This window comes from Myotis yumanensis, unplaced genomic scaffold (genome assembly GCF_028538775.1).
Source record: "Myotis yumanensis isolate MYYU_CA2020_CCGP unplaced genomic scaffold, mMyoYum1.0.hap1 SCAF_22, whole genome shotgun sequence".
NCBI lineage: Eukaryota > Metazoa > Chordata > Mammalia > Chiroptera > Vespertilionidae > Myotis > Myotis yumanensis.
The window spans coordinates 1,073,100-1,099,816 of record NW_027223773.1 but is presented as its reverse complement, the minus strand read 5'-3'; the positions used below and the strand labels follow the sequence as shown (position 1 = coordinate 1,099,816).

General features: G+C 59.9%; 1 protein-coding gene and 2 long non-coding RNA genes across 5 annotated transcripts; 1 reads left to right on the top strand and 2 right to left on the bottom strand.

The window, feature by feature from the left end:
* Positions 1-1,823: 1,823 nt before the first annotated feature.
* On the bottom strand, positions 1,824-3,427 carry LOC138999221 (uncharacterized). The gene is made up of 3 exons (XR_011469336.1): positions 3,209-3,427; positions 2,898-2,978; positions 1,824-2,784 (listed from the first exon to the last, which is right to left on the bottom strand). It is a non-coding gene; the product is annotated as an uncharacterized lncRNA (long non-coding RNA).
* Positions 3,428-4,859: 1,432 nt separating this feature from the next.
* Positions 4,860-25,931, bottom strand: ZNF281 (zinc finger protein 281). 3 transcript variants are annotated; one of them, XR_011469359.1, is made up of 2 exons: positions 25,843-25,915; positions 4,860-5,135 (listed from the first exon to the last, which is right to left on the bottom strand). XR_011469359.1 is itself a non-coding variant. In XM_070401379.1 (2 exons), exon 2 carries the CDS (start codon positions 25,663-25,665, stop codon positions 22,981-22,983), a length of 2,685 nt encoding a protein of 894 aa, XP_070257480.1. In that variant the 5' UTR covers positions 25,666-25,679; positions 25,843-25,931; the 3' UTR covers positions 20,323-22,980. The 3 variants fall into 3 exon arrangements, 2 of the variants coding, with proteins under 2 accessions (XP_070257480.1, XP_070257479.1); XM_070401379.1 differs by lacking the exon at positions 4,860-5,135 and adding an exon at positions 20,323-25,679 and having other exon boundaries at positions 25,843-25,931; XM_070401378.1 differs by lacking the exon at positions 4,860-5,135 and adding an exon at positions 20,323-25,683 and having other exon boundaries at positions 25,843-25,925.
* Positions 8,384-9,835, top strand: LOC138999238 (uncharacterized). The gene is made up of 3 exons (XR_011469342.1): positions 8,384-8,541; positions 8,669-9,108; positions 9,559-9,835. It is a non-coding gene; the product is annotated as an uncharacterized lncRNA (long non-coding RNA).
* Positions 25,932-26,717: the final 786 nt, after the last annotated feature.

Below are 26,717 nucleotides of genomic sequence, written 5' to 3'. Positions count from 1 at the left end.
CAGTGGTTGAGCATCGATCCGTGAACCAGGTTCGAATCCCGGTCAGGGCACAGGCCCGGGTTGCAGGCTCGATCCCCAGTGTGGGGCCTGCAGGAGGCAGCCGGTCCATGATTCTCTCTCATCCTTGCTGTTTCTAACTCTCTCTCTGCCTCTGCCTTTCTCTCTGAAATCAATAAAAATATATTTTTTAAAAAAGATAATATGGGAAATACTTGTTGAACTCTGACCTGTAACATGTGGTGTGAAAATCGACACGTGATTATAAAGAAACAGGAAAAAAAAAAACCACCCCACACGCATTTGTTCTCACCGACGCGGGGTTTCCCCTTCTGGTGCCGAGTCAAACCTATCACCCTTCTCATCACAGTTTCCGCCTGTGGGTGACCGACCGGATTTACCAAAAATCCAAGAACACCAGGAAGAAGGTGAGCCCGGCCGGCGTGGCTCCGTGGTTGAGCATCGACCTGTGAGCCAGGAGGTCACGGTTCGATTCCCGGTCAGGGCACAGGCCCGGGTTGTGGGCTCCATCCCCAGTGTGGGGCGTGCGGGAGGCAGCCGGTCCATGATCCTCTGTCATCATTGATATTTCCATCTCTCTCTCTTCCTCTCTGAAATCAATAAAAAATATTTTTTTTAAAAAAAGGAAACCTACGAATGCAAACTCAATTTCTTCCTCCCTCCCTCCCTTCCTTCTTTCTTTCTTTCTTTTTTAAATCTTTCACGAACTCAACTTCTTATCCTCATACACAGGCTGTGGTTTTGGGCCAAACACAGCCACTCGGATCAGTACCTGTCAGTCAGTGTGTCATCAGCTCTGTCTCCCTTCACCTTGGGACTGGGCCTCCCATCCCTCACCAGGACAGACGCTGCCTGACGGGGGCTGTTAGCAAACCCCCTCTCTCCCTCACCCCCCTCTCCCCCTCCCCCTCCCCCCCTTCCCGTAGGATCGTTCCTGAGAGACAGGGACCCCCCCGCCACGCTGGACGCCGAGAGCCCCCCACCCTGCCTCCCAGCCTCGCTCCGGGCCCGGCCCCGGCCCCGGTAAATCACCCCCCTAAGCGTGTTTGCACCCCATCATTTTTTAAAGTCACAATCTTGGCGGTGTCAACTTGTCAAGGGTCAAAGGGAAGAACGGGCCGGACTCCCCCATCCATCTGCCGGGAGGCGCTGTCTCATCCCATTTCAAATTACCTGCTGAGGGCGAGGCGGCCGGCGGACGGACGGCCGCCCTCCATAAACCGTGACAGGCCGGGCGCGCTCGGCGATCACTCACGGGGCGGGCGGCCGGGCGCTGTCATTAACTACTTGTACACGGCGGCCGGGGTCAAGTGACCCTGCGGGGCGGGCGCGGATATAAATACCGGCTGGACAGTTTAATGCCAGCAGACAAGTCCGCTGGGATTAAAGCTGAGTGACCCTCTAGAAGGGTGGTCGAGAGAAGGAGGAAGGGATTTGGGGGGGGGGGGGCCTCGGGCGGGGCCCTGCCGTCCCAGCGGTTTTGTGAAGGGACCCCTGGCCGATCCGAACGTCATCTGTCGACAACACATAGCCCCTCACCGGGGGCCGGCGGGACCCTGCAAATAACGCCCAGGAGCCCGGCCGGCGTGGCTCAGTGGTTGAGCGTCGACCTATGAACCAGGAGGTCAGGGTTCAATTCCCGGTCAGGGCACACGCATGGGCTGCGGGCTCGATCCCAGGCATGCAGGAGGCGACCGATCCATGATTCTCTCATCATGGATGTTTCTATTGCTCTCTCCCTCTCCCTTCCTCTCTGAAATCAATAGAAATATATATTTTTTTAAATAAGACTGATGCTAGGCTGGTGAGGTTCGGTGGTTGGAGATCTTTAATGGCTTACGGTTAACGCCTCAACCAATTAAAAAAATATTCCTGCCCTGGCCGGTGTGGCTCAGCAGACAGAGCGTCGGCCTGCAGACCGAAGGGTCCCGGGTTCGATTCCGGGCAAGGGCACGGACCTCAGTTGCAGGCTCCTCCCCGGCCCGGGCCCAGGAGGCAACCCGTCCATGTGTCTCTCTCACATCCATGTTTCTCTCAGTCTCTCCCTCTCTCTCCCACTCTCCCTAAAAATCAGTGGGAAAACATCCTCGGGTGAGGATTAACAAATAAATAAAAAAAGAAAAGACAAAACCACCTTTCCGGAAAGTGCTCCGTGGGGGTCCGACAGGGGAGCCCAGTCCCCGCGGGTGAACAGAAGGCAGCGCAGGCCCCCAGCTCTCGGGCCGCCGAGGCGCTGACGTCACGCACACAAAGGCTCGGACCGCGGCGGCGGCATATGAATGAGCCAGGACAATGCGGGCCACACACTGCAGGCCCCGCGGGCGGAACAAAGGGCCGGTCGCGGGGAGGAGGCACCAGGCCCAGGGACAGGCTGAGGCGATACCGCGAGGGTCCAGACCGGGCAGCCGGGCGCAGGGGACCTGCCTCAAGTCCAGCCAGGCCCCCCTGAGCGTCCATCCTCGGGGCCTCCCGCTCGCCGGACAGGCCGGCTCCATCCCCTGAGCCTCGGTGTCCTCCACGTCAAAGCGAAGGGGGTATCTAGTCCCTCGCAGGACATTAGGGAACAGAGATAAGAAGCATGATACAGCCTGGCCGGTGTTGCTCAGTGGTGAGCGTCGACCTAGGAACCAGGAGGTCAGGGTTCGATTCCCGGTCAGGGCACATGCCCCAGTTGTGGGCTCGATCCCCAGTGTGGGGCGTGCAGGAGGCGGCCGGTCCGTGATTCTCTCTCATCGTGGATGTTTCTCTCTCCTGCTCCCTTCCTCTCTGAAATCAATAAAAACATATTTAAAAATAAAAAAAGATACGATTTCTCCCGCTAATAACAGTCACCGTTCCTGCTGCTGGGCTGGCGTCTGGGACAGGGGATCAAAACTCACCTTGCACCCTGGCTGGGGTGGCTCAGTGGATGGAGTGTCGGTCCGAGGACTGAAGGGTCTCTCTTCCCTCTCCCTTCCGCCCTGAAATCAATAAAAACATTATTTTGAAAAAAAAACAAAAAGCTCACCTTGCTTGGTGTCGCCTCCGCCCTGGGCTGGCCTGGCCTGGGAGGGGGAGGCACCGTCCGAACTTCCCGAGGATCAAATCCCTCATCCCGGGCCTCCAGGCCGTAAGCACTGGCCCTTCGACCCACGCCTGCCTGGTGCCCGCACGGCGCCTCCCTCCACCCCCTGGGGGCGGGAGCACCCACCTGGGCAGGGAGCTGGGCCCCGGCAGGTCAGGCTGCCTGCTCAGAGGGCGAGGGTGTGTGGTCTCTGGCCACGGATCGCTGGGCCACGTCCCTGGAGAGAAACGGCCGGTTTTCACAGGCTCCGTGCTTCCTCTGAGGGTGCTGGTCAGGGAGCAGCTGGGGCAGAGGAGTGAGTGGAGGGGGAGTCTTGAGTCCCACGGGCCCCTGGAAGGCCTGCAGCTGTGCCCTCCTTTCTCTCCCCCCCCTCCGTCCCTCCCCCTCCCCCTGCACTGTCCAGAGAGGAAGCAACAGCCCCCCTGCAAGGATCTTCCCCCATCCTTAGCATCACTAGCCCGGGAGGAGCTGCACTTGGGAGCTCAGAGGCGCACCCCCCGGGGCTGAAACGGGGGGGGGGGGGGGGGGGTGGGGGGGGAGGCATCGGAGTCAGGACATGCCCATGGGCGTCTGTAGGGACGGCTTCGCCCCCAGGTTCCAGGGGAGTCGCTTTAAGGCACTGAACATGGAAGCTGGTCCTTTCCGGGCGACGGTGAGGAGTGAGGGAGGCAGGGAGCCCAGGCACGGGGGAGGCTGCAGGTGGCGGGGCTGGCTCCCCTGGGGGGCTGGTCCGGGGGGAGGGGGGCTGGTCCAGGACGTGCCATCCCCGGGAGGAAGCGCAGGGCAAAGTCCTTGGCCTCAGCTTCGACGGGGCACTTCCACCTTGAGAAAGGCCCACAGACATCGCCCACTTCCTCCTGTGGGGGGGGGGGGGGGGGGGGCGGGGCCCCAGGTGCCGGCTGGAGAGGGCGCATCCCCTTCGCGGGCGCTCCGACTGGACTGCCTCTCCCTGTAACCCCCCTGCCCTTGGGGAGCCCCCGGAAACGGCTTTTCCCCGGAGGAGACTTCCTGCGAACAGTGACAGCGACAACTGCCCCGTCCCGTCCGTCCGTCCATCCATCCGTCCGCCCGTCCTCGGCTACTCCTTCTTCAAAAGCGAACACGTGAGAGAGAATCTGAAACAGGCAAACCTTCGAAACCGTGACGCGGGCCCCCGGCCTCCCTCCTCCCCGCCCACGGCCCCAGCGTCTCTGTTCCCTTTCCGCTTCCGAGAACAGGAAGGTTAACAAAACCTCAGCCCGGCCGGCGTGGCTCCGTGGCTGAGCGTCGACCTGTGAACCGGGAGGTCAGGGTTCGATTCCCGGTCAGGGCACAGGCCCGGGTTGTGGGCTCCATCCCCAGTGCGGGGCGTGCAGGAGGCAGCCGGCCCATGATCCTCTCTCATCGTGGATGTTTCTATCTCTCTCTCCCTCTCCCTTCCTCTCTGAAGTCAATAAAAATATTTTTTTAAAGAAGGAAAGTTAATAAAACGTCACCCAGAAGCACTCACTAACCTGAGGCAGGGCCGCGGCCTATGAGGAGGAGCCTCTGGCCCCCGGTGCAGGCTCCGCAGGTCACTGTGTCACTGGGTGTCTGTGACCAGCCCGGCCGCCTCCTGGCTGATGTTCAAGTAGCAACGAGGCGGCTCCGGCTCCAGGTGATTCTCTGCTCGGCTTCTCCTCCTGCAGAACTCGGACCTGCACGGCCGCTGACTCAGCACATTCCCTCGGGGACCTCAGGCGGCGGGGGGACCTCAGGCGGCGGGGGGACCTCAGGAGGCGGGGGGACCTCGGGCGGGCAGGGCACGGCCGCTCCAGGGTCAGGCCGGCTGGTGGTTTGCGAGGTCAGCGAAGGTCAGAGCATCTCCGCGGAGGCCTCTGGGGACAGGGACGGGACAGGGACGGAGAGGCCCGGAGAACCGGGTCCAGGGGCTGACGGGCCTGCATCTCAATGGCCCAGCGGGAGGCCGAGGAAGCTGCCGTTTGCACCTTGTTCTCTCCCCTGCGGCTCGAGGGCGGCTGGCGTGTCTTCTCCCGGTCGGGTCTGGATAAACAGGCCCGGCGACGGCGAAAACCTTGTTTACGGGAAGCGGGTCAACGACTTTATTATTATTATTTTTTCATTGCAAAGCTAAGACCTGGAGGGCTCCCCTGTGTGCTTTGCTGGGGGGGGGGGGGCGGTGCTGGTGGCTCCCAAACCTGACAGGTGATCAAAACCACTAGGGGTGGGGGTGGGAGGGGGTCTTTGCAAAGAGGGGTGCAGCCTGGGGCTCTGCAACCCGCTCAGCAGCCAGGAGCACGAGGGGGGGGGGGGGGGGGGGCAGGCTAGCCAACCTCCCCTCCCAGGCCGACACATGAGGAACATTCTCCCGTCGTTTCAACCCTTCAGACTCCCCAGGAAGCCCCGACCATGAAGGTTCCCTTAGGACAGACGGGCCTGACCCTGCCTCCCAGCCGCGCTCCCGGGCGATGACCAACACGCAGCTGGGTCTGAGAATCCCCTCCAGTCCCCTCCTGACGCCTTCCCAGCAGCCCCTGGGAGAGCCCAGGACGGGCCCATTTCACAGATGAGGAAGTAGAGGTTCCAGATAAAGCCCTCGTTTCCAGGGAGGGGTCTTGGCTGGTGAATGGGAGGAACTGACAGGTGAGACTTCATCTCAGGTCTGGGGCCCTACGCAGGGCTCCAGCCGCTCCTGCCCCGCCGGGTGGGGGGGGGGGGGGGGGGCGGGTCATGGGGGGTGAAGGCAGACAGGATGCTCCCAGCGGGGAGCCTGGACCTCCTGGACCTTCTGTCCCGTCCCCAGGAGCACACGCTTACACGCTGGGCTGTCTGAGTGTCACAGCTCGGCTTTGAGGCAGAGGCGTGTGCGCGTGTGGGCGGGAGGAGCCGCCTGGGCCCTTGGAATGGCTGCGCAGAGGATGTGGCTCAGGAGCTGACGGCAGAGGGAGGGAGGGAGGGAGGGAGGGAGGGGTTCCGCGCAGCACAGAGGAGAGGGGGCGTCCTGGCCGGGGCTGCCTCTCGGGGCAGGGGACGGTGGGGGTGGCAGGGGGAGTCGGGGGGACAGGGAGCCCCGGATGCGGCCACGCTGGAGAGGGTGTGCTCCCTGAGAGTCTAGACTTTGAAAGGTGCCCAGGGGACCTCGGAGCCCGGGCCCCGGACGTGGGCTGGAGCCTGTCCCGGGGGAGGGGCGGGCGGGAGGGAGAGGCGGGGTCCTCGAGGGCGTGGAGGCTGCGGCCAGATCCGGCCCCCAGGCCAGGGAGACCCTGAGGTTGAAGGCGAGGTCCCGGGGCTCCTGCCCAGCCTCCCAGGGTCTCACCCTGTGTCATCCCGACGACAGCCCACGGGGGCCCTATCTCTGACCACCCGCTGGCCACCCCTACGAGACGCCGTGTTAACAGGTTCCGCTGGGCCAGTGACACAGGTGAACGGAGCAGAGCGATGCCCCACGGTCACACCGTTTCAAATGTTAAAAATGCCGACATCGAACCCTCTTTAGAAACCAAACTCCTGCTCGGACGGGAAGAGGATTCACTCTCGTCTCTCAGAAGAGTGAATGGACACACCTGTGTCCGCACCGTCCCTGCCCTCCCCGTCCCCGAGGGGTCGCGGCCCCCGAGCAGGGCTGCGGGCTGAGCCAAGCTCGGGAGAGGGACCCCAAGGCCGCGCGCAGGTGCCTGTCGGGGTGACTGTCGGGCAGGGGGAACTGGAGCTCAGAAGCCGGGAGCCGGGGCTGCCCAGTTCCTGAAACCGCCTTCCGCTGACCCCGGCAGAACTGGACCGGGCCTCCCTGAGGCCTCGGACGGCTGAGCCAACGCCCTCGCCTTGGGAGGGAGCCACGGTCAGAAACAACCGTGGGCCTGCGAGGACTTTGGAGGTTCGAGTATCTGCTGGGCCGGCGTGGCTCAGTGGTTGAGCGTCAACCTCGGATCCAGGGGTTCGGGGTTCGATTCCCGGTCAGGGCACAGGCCCGGGTTGTGGGCTCCATCCCCAGTGGGGGGCGTGCAGGGGGCAGCCGGTCCGTGATTCTCTCTCATCATGGATGTTTCTCTCTCTCTTCCTTCTTCTCTGAAATCAATAATAAAATGTGTGTTTTGTGTTTTTTTTTTAAAAAAAAGGGAAGTTGAGAACACCTGTCAGGGACTCCATCCCTAACCTCTGCTTCGTAACGAGAGCCAGCGGGTGGCCATCCCGCCCACACGCCCTCACTCCGCCCGGCCCCCTCCGCCCAGCCGGCCAGCTTGGTCCCCCTGAGCACGCCCTGTGGGATGAATGGATGTGTTGTGAGGATTATCTATGCAGGCAGCACCAGGGGGGAGAGGGGAGATGGAAACAAGAAACAGTTCTCGTATTCAAGGGGCGCTGAGCAAATATCAGGGTCAAACCCTTTGTTTTCCTTTTTAAAATATATATATTTTTCATTTCAGAGAGGAAGGGAGAGGGAGAGAGAGAAGCACCAATGAGGAGAGAGGATTACGGATCCGCTGCCTCCTGCACGCCCCACACTGGGGATGGAGCCTGCAGCCCGGGCCTGTGCCCTGATTGGGAATCGAACCCTGACCTCCTGGTTCATAGGCCGACGCTCAAACAATGAGCCACGCCGGCCGGGCTTGTTTTTGGTTTTTTTACCTGCCCCGGGGGCTCCAACCCACCACAGCAAACACACCAGCTGGGAGCTCGCAGAGCCTGTGCCCCGAGCTCCCTGTCGGCGCGGGCTCCCTGTACCGATGGGACTCGAACCCAGGACCGCCTGTTTGCATCTCAGTACCTCCCTTTGTGCTCGGTCCCTGCAGAGGCTCAGCCAGGTCAAAGCCCAGGTGAGGCAGGGGCCCCTCCCGTGACCCTGGGGAGCTCAAGGGAGGACGCTGGAAGCTCCTGCAAACAAGGCGGTTGTTTTAGCTAAAGGCAGAGCCCAAGCCAGGCCGAGCTGTTAAAAATTCACCTGGCATTGTTTTTCGTTCTCTCTCTGCCCAAGCAGGTTGGGGGGGGAGGGGGAGCAGGCCAGGCTGCCTCCCGAATCTCTCCTGGATCAATAGCCCACGTTGTTCCAATGTCCGGGGGGCATACAGGTCCCAGGTCCCAGGGCCCCGACCGGGAACCAAATCAGCGGCCCCTGGGTGCACAGGCTGATGGGCCACCACGGAGCCACCGGCCGCAGCCACCCTGCTGTGCTGTGGTCCGCGGACCTGAGACAGGAGGTGGCGGGGGACAGCACAGCTCCGGGCCACCTCCTCCCCCTCGGCCCGGCCCCTCTCCTGACTCAACATCACCCAGGAAACTCCCCGGATGTCAGGTGTTGCCACTCCTCGGCTCCAAATTCCTCTCTCCAAACAAAGGCCACAGCCGGTCCTCACCTGGATCCGGACCCGCCGCCCACCCGCCCCTCCGGGCCCTGGGTCCCGTTCTCTTCCGGGTTCAGTGCTCCAGCCGCCTCTGCAGGGGAGCTGACAGCCGGCCGCTGCCCCAGGGCCTTTGCTCGAACTGTAAGCCAGCTCAGGGCTCCCTTCACAGCTCCAAGGCCTTCCAACGGGAGGGGCTGAGGGAACTTCACTGGACCTGAACTCCAGAGCCCACCTCTCTCTCTCTTCCTCTCTCTCTCTCTCTCTGTAGCACTTCCCTCCACCTGAGAAATCATGTCTGTTCCCTCACTGATGGTCTGGCTCCCCGTGCCGGGCAGGGCCTGCCTGTCTCGTTCACAGCGTGGAGGAAACAGAGGCTGAGTTTCCTGCAAGGTGGCCGGTGGCTCCCTGGGGCCTCGGCCGGGTCCAGCCCGCGCCCGCAGCCACGCCCTGGGGAGAGGGGAGGACTGGCTTCTCTCCAGGAGGCAGCTGGGCGCTGACCTCCCTCCGCGCTGACCCGCTCCCAGCCCAGCCCGCGGGCCCGTCCAGGGAGAGGGGCAGCCCAGGGCGCCCGCCCGCTGGCGCGACCTTCACCTCCTGAGGGCAGCCGCCCGGACAGGCACCCAGGTGGCCAGGCGGCTGCTGCCCGGCTAAATCCCCCTCCGGCTCGGCCTTCCCGGGAGACAGTGAGAAGAACTGCTCTTCAAAACGGTACATGAGCCCGGCCGGCCTGGCTCAGTGGGTGAGCGCTGACCTCTGAACCAGGAGGTCACGTGCGATTCCCGGTCAGGGCACAGGCCCGGGTTGTGGGCTCCATCCCCAGTGTGGGGCATGCAGGAGGCAGCCGATCCATGATTCTCTCTCATCACTGATGTTTCTCTCTCGCTCACTCCCTCCCCCTTCCTCTCTCTGAAATAAAAAATATGTGTGTGTGTGTGTGTGTATACATATATATATCTGTGTGTGTGTGTATACATATATATGTGTGTGTGTGTGTGTATATATATATGTGTGTGTGTGTATATATATGTGTGTGTGTGTATATATATATGTGTGTGTATATATATATCTGTGTGTGTGTGTGTATATATATCTGTGTGTGCGTGTGTATATATATATATGTGTGTGTGTGTAGCAAATAATACAAATAAAACATTGCAGGCCCTGCTGCTAGAAGACACTGCTGTGGACCTGGGATCTTTGATGCTGAAATTCTTAGCAAACAAAACAGTGGCCAGCCCTGACTGGTTTGGCTCAGTGGATGGAGCGTCGTCAGCCCGTGGACTGAAGGGTCCCGGGTTCGATTCTGGTCAAGGGCAGGTACCTGGGTTGCGGGCACATGCCCAGTAGGGAGTGTGCAGGAGGCAGCTGATCGATGCTTCTCTCTCATCGATGTTTCTAACTCTCTATCCCTCTCCCTTCCTCTCTGTAAACAATCAATAAAATATATTAAAAAAAAACAAAAACAAAAAACAGTGGCCAGCGGGCCCAGCTTCCTCTCACCTGCAGGACAGGGTGCAGGGGTGCAGGCAGGGGTTTAAGTCCTGGTTTTACATATGAATGAGGAGCAGGCGGCCTGAGGAAATTCAAGCCGTGGGTGGTTAACAGGGTTTCACTATTAGTTCTAATTACGCGCATCACAGACCATAAACACGGGCCTGGGGGCCTGGGGGCCTGGGGGCCTGGGCGGGGTGGCAGCATCTTTAGCTACAAGAAATGAACATGCAGCTGGAGTCATCGGCCGGGCAGAGAACCTGCAAGACTGGAGGGACCTTGGGTCTCCTTCTTCCAACATCCGTCCTGGTCCGAGGGGGGACCGGGTCGGGGATTTGCTGGAGGCACAGGCTTGGGGACCAAGGCCTGGGACTGGCTGTGGGCTGGGTATCTCCACCGAGGCTGGGCGGGCACAGAGGGTTTCCGCAGGCGGCCGGGACGCTGGGGCTGCTGCCACGGTTATGAATTGCAAATCACTTTTCAAAGCGACTTCTCTCAGAAAACCCAGGCACCTGCTCACAGACAGCGGAGCGCAAGCTAAAACGGGAGCCTCGCTCAGCTGGCCCGTGACCGCGAGCCCTGGGCCGCAGGGACCACGCGTGGACGGGCGTCTCCGGGAACCGGGGGCAGGGCCGGGGCTGGCCTGGGCCGTCCCCGGGGGCGGGACAGCTCTCCCCGCAGCTCGGCCCCACGTATCCAAAGCGATGGTGAGAGATGCTGGCCCAGGGCCTCTCTCTGCCCAGGGTAATAATTAACTAACCGACCGGCAGGTGAGCCCTGGCCAGGGATTCAGCTTTGAAGAGCAAAAAGCAAAGAGAAAGGTCAAAACTCCTGTGAAGCGATGGAACCTGTGTCCTAGGTCACAGAAACCGGCCTCGGGCTGCTTGCTCTCACAGGGACACACGGGGGGGGGGAAGGGGGGGCTGCCGTGTCACAAATGGGGGGACACAGGGAAAAGGGGGGGGAAGAATCACAAGTATCTCAGCTCTTTGCCCGGCCGGCGTGGCTCAATGGTTGAGCGTCGACCCATGGACCAGAGGTCAGGGTTTGATTCCCAGTCGGGGCACAGGCCCAGGGTTGCGGGCTCGATCCCCAGTGTGGGGTGTGCAGGAGGCAGCCGGTCCATGATTCTCTCTCATCATGGATGTTTCTGTCTCTCTCCCCTCCCTTCCTCTCTGAAATCAATAAAAATATTTTTTTAAAAAACAAAACACATCAACAGCTCGTTTCAAACATGTGTCCTTTAAAAACTGGGGCCAGGGTGCTTGCCCAACATGTGGCAGTCGGGGTCGGCGGATCATCCACATCAGTCCTTCCGCGACCCCGTGACCCCTCCACGCCCCAGCCCGGGAACCGGTCCGATGGCTCTGCCTGGGGAGAGTCCTGCAGGCACCATCTCCCGAGGGGACAGGCCTGTGGAAACCGGGGTCCCCCCGACCCCCGCAGCCACCCCGGCTCCCTTTCTGGGCTGGACTTTGGATCCGGGACCCAAAGGCCAGAGAGTCCGCAGCTGAGATGCCCCCGTGTGAGCGTCTATTTCTCCATCCCAGGGTCCTGCGCCCAGAGGCCCTGGGGAGCGACCCTGCCCTGGACACACCTAGCGTGCCGCGGGGAGGGGGGTGGGGGGGCTGGGGCTGCCGGCATCGCCCCACACGGAGGGGGAACGGGCCCCAGGCCGCAGGGGCCCCGGGTCACACAGGTCCCGGCCACTGACGTTCACACAGCAGAGGAGACAGCCTTTGTCTGTCACTCAGGGCGTTTGTGAAAGGTTGAGGCCCGCATCCTAGAGATCTGTGTCTCTGTCCTCAGATCCAGAGGCCCGGGAGCTCAGAAATCCGCCCGGGGGAGCTCAGCCGGCTGAGCGATGCCTTGTGAACCCCGGCGCATCAGTAAATAACCAGACACAGACCCGGCCCGTGTTCATTACGGGCACGCACGCGCCGCGCTGCCCGGGGGCGCCCCTGTGAATCATTCCTCCGGGAAGACTCCACTCCACGGGCTCGCTGTATCCATCACGCCCGCTCCCGACCGTCACCCCGACGTTGCTCAAAGATTGTCGAGACCTTGGGTCAAGGAGACACTCGGCGGCCCTCAGCGGGAAACGGGCTCGTCGCCGCCAAAACGGCCACTTAAGCAAGAATGCGGGGATGATGGATCTCGCGCGTTCGCAGCCGCGGCCCCACTCCAGCGACGCTGTGACGGCGCCATCGGTCAGGGACGAGCCGGGGAGACGCGCGCGGACGCCCAGCTCAGTGCCTGACGCGCCGGAATTACCTTAATAAAAGTTAAATTGCCCACATCCCAGAGAATAAAAACCGCTGACAATAACAACGCCGGAGTGTGAGGGTCAGCAGCCCGGAACGCAGACCCACGCCCACCCCACGGCGGCCACTGCCAGGTGGGACGCTCCGTCAGGTGGCGGCGCTGGCGGTCTGCGGGTGTGGAGTCAGAGGGAGGAGGCGCGGGTGCCCGGACCCAGCAAACATGGTGAGTGAGTGAGTGAGCGAATGGGTGGGTGAGTAGGAGGGTGAGTGAGTGTGTTACTGAATGAGTGAATGAACGAGTGAATGAATGAGTGAATGAATGAACAGGTGAATGAGCAAGTAAACTGAGTGAATGAGTGGATGGATGAATGAGTAAATGCACGAGTGAAGCAATGAATGAGTGAATTAATGAATAAATGAGTGAATGAGTAGGCGAATGAATGGGTGAATGAGTGAGCAAATGAATGAATGGATGAGTGAGTGAATGAGTGAACCCCACTTCCTTTTACCGACTTACTGACATTTATTAAGCGAAGAATGCTCCACGGGACGAGAGAAGTTGTCCGTTTCGGGGAACAAAATGAGGAAGGAGGTAACGTTGAGACTAAATTTCCATTCTCGTCATCTTTCCCATGGAAACGATAAAAATAACTGAGATAGAAAACAGCCTCCTTCCTCGGTTATAAAATCTGCTTTCCTGCCCGGCCGGCGTGGCTCCGTGGCTGAGCGTCGACCCAGGAACCAGGAGGTCAGGGTTCGATTCCCGGCCGGGGCACAGGCCCGGGGCAGCGGGCTCCATCCCCAGTAGAGGGCGTGCAGGAGGCAGCTGATCCATGATCCTCTCTCATCATGGATGTTTCTCTCTCTCTCTCCCTCTCCCTTCCTCTCTGAAATCAATAAAAATATATATATATTTTTTAAATGTGCTTTCCTCAAAAACACCTTTCCGGGTATGCAAATCCCAAATAGTAGCACCGTCAACGATGCACTGGGAACAGCCAGCACCCGGCACAGCGACTCTGCGGAAAGGGGTGGGGACGGAACCCTCGGCGAGCCCTGCCCGCGCCCTCTGTCAGGGAGCACCAGGGTCAGCGGCCCTGGGCCCGGCTCCCCGGGGACGGCCTCCCGCCCTCTGCTGTGCGGTCACAGGGTCCCGACGCCCGGCAGCGGGAGCTCCCCTTCGTGGAAGACGTCATCGAGACGGGCCCAGTCTCCTTGGCATCGCACGGAGTTCAGACCCGGGAGCCCGGGGCCCATCTCGCTGAGACGTGGCGTGGGCGGGACCGGGTGCCGGGGGGTGTCCGGGCTGGCAGCCAGGCCCGTGTGCGTCCTCGCCGAGCCGTTTCGGCTGCTTTCCTGGTGGGAGTGTCCCTGCCCCGTCAGCTCACCTGCAGACGGAGAGTAACATGTCCCCGCCTCTCGGGCTTGGCAGGCGAGTCCACGAGGCAAAGCTGCCAAGTCTCTGCTCTCTGCTCTGCTCTGGGCTCCCTGGGACGACACCTGCACGTCAGCACCTGTCCCAGCCCCTCCGACACCTGCACACCTGTCCCACCCGCCACACCAACAGGCCGCTGAGGTGACTCACACCAATAAGACCGGCCTCTCAGGGAGGGACTTCTTCTCTGGATGTTAAACTGTGAACATGAAATTAATATAAACAGGCTTCTAGTTCGTTGCAAATAACTTACTCTCACTAAAGGAGTCAGGCTGACCTCGATTCTGACCACCACACGGCCATCCTGACCCTATCGTCACAGCAACCGGAAACGACCCCAACACCCAGGGCAGAGCCCACAGAGGCCCCCCCCCACTCCGTCAGCCGTTTTTTCAAATGTTTTCTTTAATGGCTTTTTGGAGAGAGAAAAATGGAGAGAGAAACATCAATGTGAGGGAAACATCCATCAGCTGCCCTGGCCAGGTATGTGCCCTGACCAGGAATCGAACTCACAACCTTTTGGGGCAAAAGTATGTTTACAGCCCGGCCGGCGTGGCTCAGCGGTTGAGCGTCGACCTAGGAACCAGAAGGTCCTGGGTTCAATTCCCGCTCAGGGCACAGGCCCAGGTTGCAGGCTGGATCCCAAGTAGGGGGCGTGTAGGAGGCAGCTGGTCCAGGATTCTCTCTCATCATGGATGTTTCTCTCTCCCTCTCCCTTCCTCTCTGAAATCAATAAAAAAATATATATTTTGTCATTTAAAAAAAAACATGTTGTTTTAGCAGGTGAAAAGCAGTGAATGCCGTCCAGCCTGGGACAGCCTTCCTCCTGTCGCCACCGCGGCCCGCTCTGGCAGCTGGGGGAGCACCTGCATGGGCCCTGCCCACCGTAGGAACAGAGAACCCCCAAACCGGCCTCTGCTCCGGGGACCTCACCTTCCAGGCCGCACTTTTTCGGAGCCCGAGCCCAGGTGGGTCCGGGCTGCGGTTTGCCGGCTAGACCTGCCCCGGCCTCGTCACCACCCTCAGCTCAAACCCATCCGTCTTCTTTACTGCTGGGCGGTGCCCTCCTCCCCGCCCCCCACCTGCTCTGGCGGGTATTTCATCGGAAACGTAATTCTTGTTTATCTATTCAGCCCCACTCATTTGTGCCCTGAATATTCTAGCACAAAGCAAGTCCGTGCGGGAGGGGGGGGGGGGCGTCATGAGAATAAATCAGACGGATCAGCTAAATAAGTCTCCATCCACGGCGTCTAAACAAAACCGCTGGCTGAATGGTGACAGGCGGCCCTACAGAGACTGCGAGCTTGTGGCCTCCCCTTCGCGGCCAGGATGCCCCCGGAGGCTCCGGGCGGAGCGCTTTTAACGAGCAGCACCGGCGTTGGCTCCGTGTGTGGGAATCAGAAGAACCCATTCCGTCATCGATTGCCAGGGGAGCCTCAAAATGACTTCGCCATCGTACCTCCGACCCTACAGGGTTCTGCCTGCACGTCGCATGAGATTCCCATCACACACAGAGGTGAACGGATGGGACTTAAAAGCAAAAACAAACCGACAAAAACGACGTTTTCCGTTACAATCCTTTCTGTGGGACTTGGTCTTAGCTAAGATGAAAACGCCCTTTTGCCTCCTATTGAAGTCAGTCGCGACGGTATCGTTTTTCCCACGTGAGGCCGCTCACCCACAGTGAGTGACGGTCATTCAAGATCTCGGGTTTCGGGAGAGAGAACCTAAGTGTCCTTTCCTCCCACCTCTTCCCAAACGCTGTCTCTCCTCCTCCCCGTGGGTCCCAGGTGCCGGCGCTGTCAGCAGAGCCACCGTTCCACCCCTCGCCGAGACCCCTCCTCTCTCCTGGCCAAGCAGCCAGCTCGGGGTTAACGAAGTCAGAGTGAACAAAACGGAAAACTGTCATTCTCTATCCACTCCGCCCATCTTCCCGAGGAATCTCCCCAAACCGCGTTTTAATTTTGCCTTCAGGGTCCACCCCGGTGATCCGCCAGCGGCCACCCGCAGGGACCCCCAAAGGCCACCAAGATTCCCAGTCTCCCACTGTCCCCGATTCATGTCTCTCCTGTCCTTGAACCCCACGGCCGGCTGCGGTGGGCAGGGCCTGGCTCCGCAGTGAACCGCTGACACCCCCCTTACCTGCCCCCCTTACCCCCCCTTCACCGCATGCTCTTTCCTAACGCCTCCTTCCTTCCCTCTCAGGACAGACCTGTCACAACCCTCAGCAGACTCGGCCTCTTACACTCACAGGGCGGTTTCACAGCCAAATGCGTCCTGAACAAACTATGGGAAGCCCAGTCCTACCTTAGTCTTCTCCTGACTGAAAAAAATAGATAAAAAAATCAGAAATGAGGCCATTTATAAAGATAAGAGAGCAATGGTTTCGTGAGGTTGCTCTGGCTGATTTTCTAAGCTAAACCTTCGTGAGAGGGGCTAAATTACGGACGTAAACACTCGTAAAAAAAAGAAAAAAAAATGCACGCCCAGCTACCCCGGACCCGACTGGGCGTGGACACGTCTGGATCTCGCGGACTCGTGAAAAGGAAACAGGTAAACATCGCAACTTCCGCGGCGCGGCCTCCCGGACCCGGAGCTAAGACTCCGCAGTGACTTACAAACGACATGAGCCTCTGCCATGTTCAGTTGGAAGATGGTCACTTATAAAAGCAGAAAACGGGCCCTGGCAGGTTTGGCTCAGTACATAGAGCACTGGCCTGAGGACTGAAGGGTCCCAGGTTCAAATCCCGGTCAGGGCACATGACCAGATTGCAGGCTCGATCCCCAATGTGGGGCGTGCAGGAGGCAGCCGATCCATAATGCTCTCTCATCATGGATGTTTCTCTCTCTCCCTCTCTCTTCCTCTCTGACATCAATAAAAATATTTTTTTTTTAAAGTGGAAAACAGTACAATATAAATTGCTTTTTAAAAAATATATATATTTTTATTGATGTCAGAGAGGAAGGGGGAGGGAGAGAGAGAGAGAAACCTCCATGATGAGAGAGAATCATGGATCGGCTGCCTCCTGCAGGCCCCACACTGGGGATAAAGCCCACAACCCAAGCATGTGCCCCAACCGGGAATCGAACCCGGGACCCTTCAGTCCGCAGGCCGGTGCGCCATCCACTGAGCCACACCGGCCGGGGCCCCAGATGAATTTCTTAAGCTGCCTCGATGCGTGGACGCAGCGCGGACCTGTCTGTTTCCTGGTGCTGTGCTGGAACGAGTGAGGCTCCCAAGGCCGGCGGGTGAGACACAAGCACTTCACAAGGATTTTCATCCCTTCACTGTAACCCTGGCAGGAGGGGAACTCCAGGCCTCACCTCCGTCTGCTTTCTTTTATTGTTTTGTGTTTTTTTTGTTAATCCTCCCGAGGATATTTTCCCATTGATTTTCAGAGAGAGAGTGGAGGAAGAGAGAGGGGAGAGAAACATTGATGTGAGAGAAACACATCGATGGGTTGCCTCCTGCACGTGCCCTGGACCAGAATCGAACCCGGGGCCCTTCGGTCTGCGGGCCGACGCTCTATCCACTGAGCCACACCGGCCGGGCTCAGTCTCTAAGCACAGCGGCTGTTGGGGCCGAGGAGTAAGAAACTGCAACTCAGGCAGGGCTGGGTTTTGCAATCCCGCCGCCAACCTGGCCGAGGGCAGGGCCGCCTGTGCACGGAGGCCTCCGTGACCCCCCTCGCATCCTCTCGTCCCCCGCGAAGGAGGAACTCGCGACGGTAATCGCTTGCACTGGCTTCCTGGCGGGACGGGCCTCGCGTATGTGCAACCCGGCACACGGGGGTCACGCTGCTGGTCTGGCCACTCGGTGTTGCAACCCAGCCGCTCCTTAAAAAATGGGTCGGAACAGCCCCCTCCGGGCTCACAGGGAAAAGCTCTGCTCCTCCCCAAACTCAGGGCGAGCCCTGCTGCTCACAACGGAGGCGAGAACCTCCCGACAGCCACCGCGGACCCCGGCCAGACCCTCCTGCAAAGCAGGTTGAACAACTGAGCCCGACGCCGGTGCAAACCCAGCAGCACTGTGCAAAGCAAAACTACAAAAATGAGTAAATCAATCACGGGAGAAGAATGCGGGGGTTTCCAACGTTTCACGATCGCCCCCCCCGGGGAGCCGTCCAGGGAGCTGATGCACAAACACCGAGACGGGGAATGCAGGCAGCAGCTCGCCGCCGCGGCCTGCGGAGTTATTGACTGACTGTCCCAAACGGGACCAAGGTTCACGCCGAACCAAAGTCCCAGACAAGGCGGGCCTGCCCTGCGGCCCCCGGGGTGGATTCTACGGCCTCGTGCTCCTTCCAACCTCGTCCTCCGCGCCTCCTCGCCTCCGCGCCTCCGCTCCAGGAGACCCGCACCCTCCCCACCGCCAGCTCAGCCGCTGTCCTTTCGCTCCCCACACCCGCAGGGACACATTTCCCCTTCGGCGTGGAAGGTCCGAGTCGTCCTGCTTTCTGTCGGCCTTTCCCAAGAGGCCCGGGTCCGACACCCGCCTGAGCTGTGTTTCCAGGCTCATCGGCAGCGGCGTTTGGGCCTCGCCAGGCGCTCTCGGGCTCCACCAACCACAGCCCGCAGGTCCCAAGCCACACACAGCCCGCATGTCACACGCCACACACAACTCGCAGGTCACACGCCACACACAGCCCGCAGGTCACACGCCACACACAGCCCGCAGGTCACACGCCACACACAACTCGCAGGTCACCAAGAGCCCAGCGCGATTCCGTCCCGTGGAAGGTGTGGGCTGCTGCCTGCACAGGGGAGGAGCCAGGGGGGCCTGTAGCCGCATGAGCTGGGAACACATCCCCTGGGGACGGGAGACACAGGGCGGAGTCTGCCAGGTCCCCCATCTCCCCAGGACTTACTCTCAGAGGAGCAACAGCAGAGAATCAGAACTCCCCTCCCGCTCACAGCGGACCGGGGTGCGAAAGCCCTGCGCTTCATGTCACCCAAGCAGCTCGGGGCTCCGTGAAGGCTCCGCGATCACTAACGGCGATAGAGACGCTTTAAGCGCCTTGAATCGGAGCTGACGCTCTCTGTCCAGGCGCGGACTCCCTAACTTATTTGCACAACACAACGCCCACATCCAGGCAACCTTCTCGGGCAGGGCCCCCCAACCGGGGCTCACGGGCTACGGGTGTTTTAGGGGTCGGGGTCGTGCACATAGAACTGGTTTGGGAGCCAGTTCTCTCATCGGCTGCCCAGAGTCAGTGACCGCAAGAGCACCACGCAGCTCTCCCCGGAGCGAGCCCGGGTGTCCAACCTACACAGAACCTGAAGGGACACACTCACATACAGCACGTGCTTTTTAAAAAGAGCCAAACGGGGACAAAGAAAGCAGAAATCATGTTGGAAGTGACTGCCCCCCGCCCTACCCGTGTGGCTCCGTGGATAGAGCGTCGGCCTGCGGACTGAAGGGTCCCGGGTTCGATCCCGGTCAAGGGCACACGCCCAGGTTGCGAGCTCCATCCCCAGTGGGGGGCGTGCAGGAGGCAGCCGATCCATGATTCTCTCTCATCGTTGATGTTTCTATCTCTCCCTCCCTCTCTGAAATCAATAAAAATGTATTTTAAGAAAATTCTTTAAAAAAAAAAAAGACAAAAGACAGTGCTATGCCCCCTTCGTGGAGATGATCTCTTTTAAAACCATCATCTCAGGAAGGATGTTGTTATGGTTTTTGATCACGGTTAGGACAACAGGGTTCCCAGCTGCTGCTCTAAGTGCTGTTGTCCACGGAGGAAGCTGGGAGACACAGGGAACCCACACACCCTTTCCGAGTCGGGAAGCAGCAGCTGGCGGACACGGCTCTCGCCTGCTCCCAGGAAGGGCCCCGAGCAAACGTTAACGTTCGCGGACATGTCGCACGGCCTCGCCTGCCAGGCGGGCTGCGCACGGCGCCCACAAGGATCTGAAAGGTGAGCCGTGCCTGTGAGGCAGACACGGTGAGCACCAGCCCAGGAGGACGAGTCTTCAGTGGCGTCTACGCTGAGCACCACCTGGAAGCTCGGGGGCACTTTCCGGAGGGCGGGGCGCAGCTCCGAGAGAGCCGTGAACTTGGGGGCGAAGGGCTGTGTCATGTGCCCAAGAGGCCATTCTGCCCAAGCTGCCGGCCAGCCGCTCGGGCCTCCCTGTGACCGCCGGACGCCGGGCGCCAGGGAGGGACCAGGTCAGCCCCTCCCACCTGACGGGCGATACAGGAAACCCCATCTGAGGAAGACCGTACCACCCAAGGTTTGAAAAACTCTAAATGCAGGGTTTGGTCCCATTTTTCTGTTCTGGTTACTGACCGACTTCACCATTTACCGGCCGGGCGCTGCGAGGGGACGGCGTCCTTACCCCAAATGCACACACAAGAGACGCAAGCGAGCTTCCTACTTCACACCCCGACATCTCAAGTGAAAACCCCGACTCTCAGTGGTCACCCCCAGACACAGGCATCCCGCACGAGGTAAAGTGGGGGCAGGTGGGTGGGCCAAACGATCAACTGCGGGCCGTGGAGAACAGCGGCGATCGATCGCCTGCGCGGAGAAACCACAGCCGGGTTCACGCGGAACCAGGGACGCTGCGGGGCCCACCTGCTCGAGAATGACCACGTGGAGCGAGTGCCTGGTCACACGGCCCACCCCGCGCACAGACATCCCTCCAGACAAATCCACAGTGAGGCTCAATGTAAACACTTGATCGTCCCCTATAACAGCGTCATCTGTTTTCACTCTGAACATTCGCAGCCACTAGATTTCAAAGCACAAGTTTCTCGTGGTTGTACAGAGCCGCCTACAATGTCCTCCCCATCTTTAGTTAACGTATTTACTAAGTTGTAAATACCTCCTCTGCATCTTCAGTGTTCACCCCTCGCTCTCCCCCTCCCAATAGCCGTAAATTCCACCTTTCCAAACACTGCTAAACTGTCACTGAACAACACTTTTTTTCCTACTGAAGATGCTCAGGACCAATTTTATTTGTGTTACGCTCTTATTTTATTACAACCTTTTCGAGGCAAAAAGGTTGTGCCTGGAACCAAGATACGGGAACCTGACTTAAAGCGAAGCCGCAGAACCTCTCTGGAATCGTATTTAGGATGGCTAACCCCATTTCAAGAAACCATGTCCCAACTCACATATTGAATTTCTCCGCTTTCATACAGTGAACCTCAAACACAAGGCAAACAGCCAACCAATTTTCAAATGAGCCTGGAAGCATGAAATACTTGGGTTGAACGGAAAGCACAAGGAAAGCACCAGCCCCTGGCCCGCAGGTTCCACCTCAGACATGAATGTGTTAGGAAACGCAGCGCATAGAAAAATCCGGACGAGGTGACGGTGCAGGAAGCACAGGGTACCGCATTTGCAATTTTGTGATTAACAGGTCTTTTATTGGTAGTAAACTAGAGCAAACAATCAGAATAATACATATGCAGTTTCAGTACACACAATAAAAGTTAGAGAAATCCAAAACCTGTATAAAACAAAACACGGGGAACCATACATCTTGAGAGACAGTGGGAAGGTCCTCTCCGACGTCCTCACACCCCGCAGAACTCAACCGCGTTCCCCAGATTAGAAATACAGACTTCAGAACCAAGTGTATGTAAGAGGGTTAAACACATTGTCTAAGAACCCTGCGGTGACACGCAGGCGAGCCTTCAGCTGGCAAAAGCAACACCTCAGGGAGGAAAAGTGTGGGGAGGAAATTAACTAGTATTTTGTAACCATTTTAATAATTTCTTATTTCCCAAACACTGCTTTCATAACAGAAGTGTTTTACACTCGCACAGAATTAATGACTGTATCACACACGGACGCCGTGAGGCTGGTTACACAATCAGACTGCAAACAAACAGTGGTACTTTCCTGACGTCAGCGGAGGACGTAAGACTGAGACATCCCCAAAAGTACATAAAAACTCATCAGCGCAAACACCCAAGTCCATTAAAAAATATCATCAGGAGGAAAATACAATGGCTAAAAAGTGGTTCGGAGCACAGCCACCGTCGCCAGCAGCTGCGAATGGCAATCGGGGCTGGGAGCTGGCTCGGGTGACTGCGCGCGGCCCCTGCACAATACTGACGGCGCCCCTGTGCACCGTGCGACCAGGCTGCGGCTCCACCAAGAGGCTCTGAGGTCACTACGGAAGGCAGGCCCACCCCTACCCCGCCTCCCGTGAGCTATGGCACCAGCTGGAACCACACACCTTCGTCACCTCTCCAGCTCCGAGTGCGTGGGGCGTGACGGCACGTGAAAACCTAGATGGGGTTCTGTTGTTGTTGTTCAAGGCGGGGAGTGGCAGGTGCTCATCTTATTGTTTAGTATCTGGATGCCAGAGGCATGTAAGATGCTTACTGGAATGTAACTCATTCTAAAATTGAAACTGTCGAGACAAGGCCCAGGACTCTTAGAAAGAGCGTAGGCTCAGAAGGAGAAAAAAAACAAAAACACAAGCACCCAGAAGTGTGGGTGACGTGTACCAGACAAGAGGAGAGTGCCTCTCGGCTGCGCAGAACAACAACACACACCCCGTTTCAAACTAGGTAATTCCAACGTGGGTCCTAACACTGGCCAGACGTCGGCTGGCTGACTCCTCACGGAACCGCAGCCTGGTCACAGGTGGGGCAAAGAAGGGTGCTTTTTAAAGATCATTTCTTCTTTAATTAAAGCTATCATCCCAGGCTTTGACCAAAGGTCCCAGAATCCGTCCTGCCCGGCTGGGAGGGACGTGGTCGGGAAGCTCAGGGCACAGGAAGGAGCCGCCACAGAACACGGGTCGCCCACATCTCGAACTTCGCATCAGCCCAGATGGAGACAGCAATTTGAAATGTTTTCGATCCCTTACTCAAACGATGAAATGTAAATCCTATCAGCCCAGACAGAGCAATTTGAAATGTTTTCGATCCCTTACTGAAATGGTGAAACATATACCATATCATCTGTAAACTGGATATCCCATTACAGTGATAGCGTACAGAATTCCCATGCGTTATTACACTTTCCTGAGAGTAAAGCAATTAGAATAACCTTAATCCTAGCAACAAAGTTTTTTTGTTTTGTATTTTTACATAGTTTTTTTTCTTTTTTTTTTTCCATTCTTTTTTCTTTTTTTTTTTTTGCATTTAAAACTTTTGGGCTATTCCCTGACGATCTATACAGGTAAATTTGATTGCTAAACATTGTCACTTTGAATGTCAAACTATTTTTAATCTATTGATTTCGATTAAAAATCATAATAGAAACAGAGCTAAAATCACACTAACAAAATAAACTAAATATGAAAAGTTGCATTGAAAGGGCATTACATTATTCTTAAGAGGATCGTGTACAAACATTCCAATGGCAGTGTTCTCAGAACGAAACAGAAACCGCATCCTTCGACCGCCAGCCTGTCACCTGGGGCTTACCTGTAGCTCTGGCTGGTGGGCGTCTTTACTCGCGTACTACATGGCTCACTCACATCGGACATCATGTTTGTGTACCCTGAGAAATCTGACACCGAAGTCCTGACTCTGTGGTCCACTTCGCCGTTAGAGTTACTGACAAAGGTCATTGGCACCCTGCTGCCCGACTTGAACTGAGAACCGAACGCCTGTGCAAAGTTCTCGATCTGGTACGTCGCTCGAGGCTCGATGTCCTTCTGAGGGTCCATCTGGCTCGCTAACTCCTGAGATGGCATCTGAAAGCTGGTGGAGGACTCCAAGTTTTTCTGCTGCTCCTTCTGGCTCGGCAGTTTCTGAGATGAGGACTGGAAGGCCGAGGAAGTCTCTAGATTCTTCTGAGAGTCGATCAGATCGTCCAGCTCCTGGGAAGGGGTCAACTGCTGGTGGGTGGCATCCAGAGCAGACAGGTACAGACCCGGCTGCGATCCGAACAACATCCCAAAAGGAGGCTTTGGCAACGAAGATGGCAACACTGAGGTAACAGACTGGCCGAAACCACACTCCAAGGGAGACGTAGTGTAAATCTGTTTTTCCGGGAACAATGTGTGGTTGTGCAGAGGTGAGGACAGGCTGACGAACTGGAAACCGTGTCCGAGCGCGAAGCCCGCGTTGGTGGACTTCTCGAACGCCTGCTGGAGGTATTTGGAGTATTCCTGCAACACCATCGCCTTGTCGCTGGAGGGGGTCTGGGACCCGGGGCTCAGGCCCCCCTCCGGCACCAGCTCCGAGTGCTCTCCTGAGGCGTGTAAATCCACGCGCGGCTCGGCGATGCTGAAAGGGTCCTCCTTCTGGCTCTCCGACTTGCTGGAGTACTGATCCAAGATGCTCTGCAGGACCTCGTCAGGAATGCCGGACTTGTCGTGGCAGGACTTGATGTCCGCGTTCAGCGCGGAGGAGTCGATCAGCGACAGCGGGGCCTCGCTCTCCAGGACGCTGACCCCGGCGGCCTGGATGACGGACGGCTGGGAGACCATGTGGCCCACGTTGATCGAGAAGGCACTGTTGCTGGTGGCGGTGGGCAGGTACCTCCTTTTCTTGGAGAACTGCATGGCATCGTCGTAATTGCTGTTCATCGGGCCCTGCTTGCCGCCGGCGCTCTGCAGGAGGCCGAGGGTCTCCGTGCCGGCGTTCGCCGCGATGCCGAGGGAGCCGCCGGGCTTCCCCGACAAGGACTTCTGTCCCACGAGGTCCGGCAGCGGCGACACGAAGTTCAGGTAGCTTTTGTCTGTGTTCTTCCTGCTTCCTTTCTTGAAGATGAGCTTTGGCACCCTTTTCTGGAGCTCGTCGAGGCCGCCGCCGCCCATCATGCCCCCGCCGGGCGACATGGCGGGCATCTCCACGGAGTAGGTCTGCAGGCCCAGGCTGTTGGCCAGCGGCGACTCGCCCGCCTTGCCCGCCTTATGCTCCTTGCCCTCGGCGGCGGCGGCGGCGGCGGCGGCGCTCTTGGCCTTGGACTTCCTCCTGGAGGAGCTGCTGCCGCTGCTGCTGCTGCTGCTTCCCTGAGACAGTGCGGCCAGGCTGCCCATGGCGCCCGGGTTGGCCGCGGAGCCGGCCCCGGGGGGCTCGGCGCCCGGGGCCCCCCGGGCTATGGCTTCGCCGCAGGTGCGCCGGTGCTTGAGCAGCCGGTCGGTCCGGGAGAAGAACTGCTGGCAGGTGTCGCACTTGTAGGGCTTCTCGCCGCTGTGCGTGCGCTTGTGCCGCTCCATGTGGTACTTCTGGATGAACTTCATGCTGCACTGGTCGCAGCCGAAGGGCTTCTCGCGGCTGTGGATCTTCTCGTGCCGCTGCAGCAGGTACTTCTGGATGAAGCCCATGTGGCACTGGCCGCACTGGAAGGGCCGCTCGCCCGTGTGGATGAGCACGTGCCGGCGCAGGTGGTAGGAGCTGCGGAAGGCCGCGCTGCAGTGGTCGCACACGTGGGGCTTCTGGCCGGGCGACAGCCCCGCGCCCTCCCCGCCGGAGCCCGAGCCCGCGGCCGCTGGAGGCCGGGCCGGGCCGCCGCTGCCGCCGCCGCCGCCGGGCTTCCTCTTGGCTTTGGTTCCCTGAGATTCTGGCTTTGGCCTCTTCGCCTTCTTGACGTGCGCGTCCTGCTTGGGCTCCTCGCCGCCGAGCAGGCTGTCGCGGGGGTGCGCGGCCGGCGGCGGCGGCGGGTGCAGGGCGCTCAGGTCCTGGATGACGCCGTGGCCGCCCCCCTCGCCGCTGCTGCCGCCGCCGCCGCCGCCGCCCAGGCCCGGGCCGGGGCCCCGCTCCTCCGCGCCCGCGAACAGCCCCCCGAACGGGTGGTGCTGCGGCGGCTCGTCGGGCTCGGCCGGCTTCTCCTGCTTGATGCTGACCAGCGGCTGCAGGAAGCCCCACGGGGTCCGCGGCGCCGGGAAGGCCGCGCCCGAGGCCGCCGCCGGCTCCTTCTTGAAAGTCATGTCCGGGGCCGGCGGCGGGGGCGGCTCGGCCGGGGCCGCGGGGGGGGCGAGCACGCACTGCGGGGGAGGGGCGGCCGGGCCGGCCGGGCGGGCGAAGCTGGCGACCGGGGGCAGCCGGTGGTTGAACATGACCAGGCCCTGCGGGAAGCTGGGCTCCATCTCCGCCCGCCTGCCGCCGCCGCCGGAGCCGCCGGAGCCGCCGCTCAGGAACCCGCCGCCGACTCTCATGCCCCGGACGAGGCCTGGCTGCGGAGGGAGGGGGGACGGAGAGGCGGTGGGGCCGGGCCGCGGACCCCCCAAGCCCCAGCCCCGACCCGCCGCCGCCGCCGCCGCCGCCGCGCGCCCCGCCCGGCCCCCCCGCCCTCCCGGCCCCGCCCGCCCCGCGCCGCCCCCGCCCGCACTTACGGTCCCGCCGCCGCCGCCGCGCCGCCGCCGCCGCCTCCGGTTAATAAAAATAACGCCGTCCTCTCCACAATGGAATTAAAAGCCTCCCCCGCACTGCGCAGGCGCGGCGCGGGGTCTGCTGGGAGCGGCCGGCCCGGCCCGAGGGGAGCGCTGCGCCCGACACTGCGCAGGCGCCGCAGCTTCCGCCCGGCCGGCCTGTCAATCACCGGGGCGGTTGGACGCTGGGGTGGCCCGGGGGGCTGCAGTGGGCGGGGCCTTATGGGACCCTCCAACCAGAGGCCTCCGCGGCCGGCGCGGCCTGATTGGTGGGCGGCGGTGAAGGACAGGCCTGTGCGGAAAGGCGCTCGCGAGGTGGACCCCTCCAGGGGGCGGGATGTCCGGCGGGCGGGGCCGCGGGGGAAACTGAGGCCTGCGCGGCGGTGGGGCGCGCCCCCCTTCACCGGATGCGATCCGGGGGCCGGATGCAAACGCAGGCCCTCCAGTGCCTCCCTCGGGGCACCGTGGGCCCCACCTGGAAGCCGCTCGAGCCCGGAGGCTCCACGTTTCGGAAGTCACATGGTGGGTGCCCTCGTGGTGCGACCTGTGCATTTGCAGGAAAAGCCTCCTGGGAAACCGCAGTAGCGGTCCCGGTGCAAAAAGAAAAAAAGAAAAAAAGTTGTCTCGCTGCCAACCTGCCTGAAGGTGCAGGAAAGGGAGCCGGGCGGCCCGGGTGCGGCGGCCCGTAAACACGCCCACGTGCGGTGCATCAGCAGCGGTTGCAAACCCCACACGTGCTCTGTCGGCCTGATGCCCCGGCCCGGCCGCCTGGCCGCCTGGCCGCCTGGCCCCGGGGTGACTCGCGCGAAACCGACCTCCAGGCCCTTCCGAGATCTCCG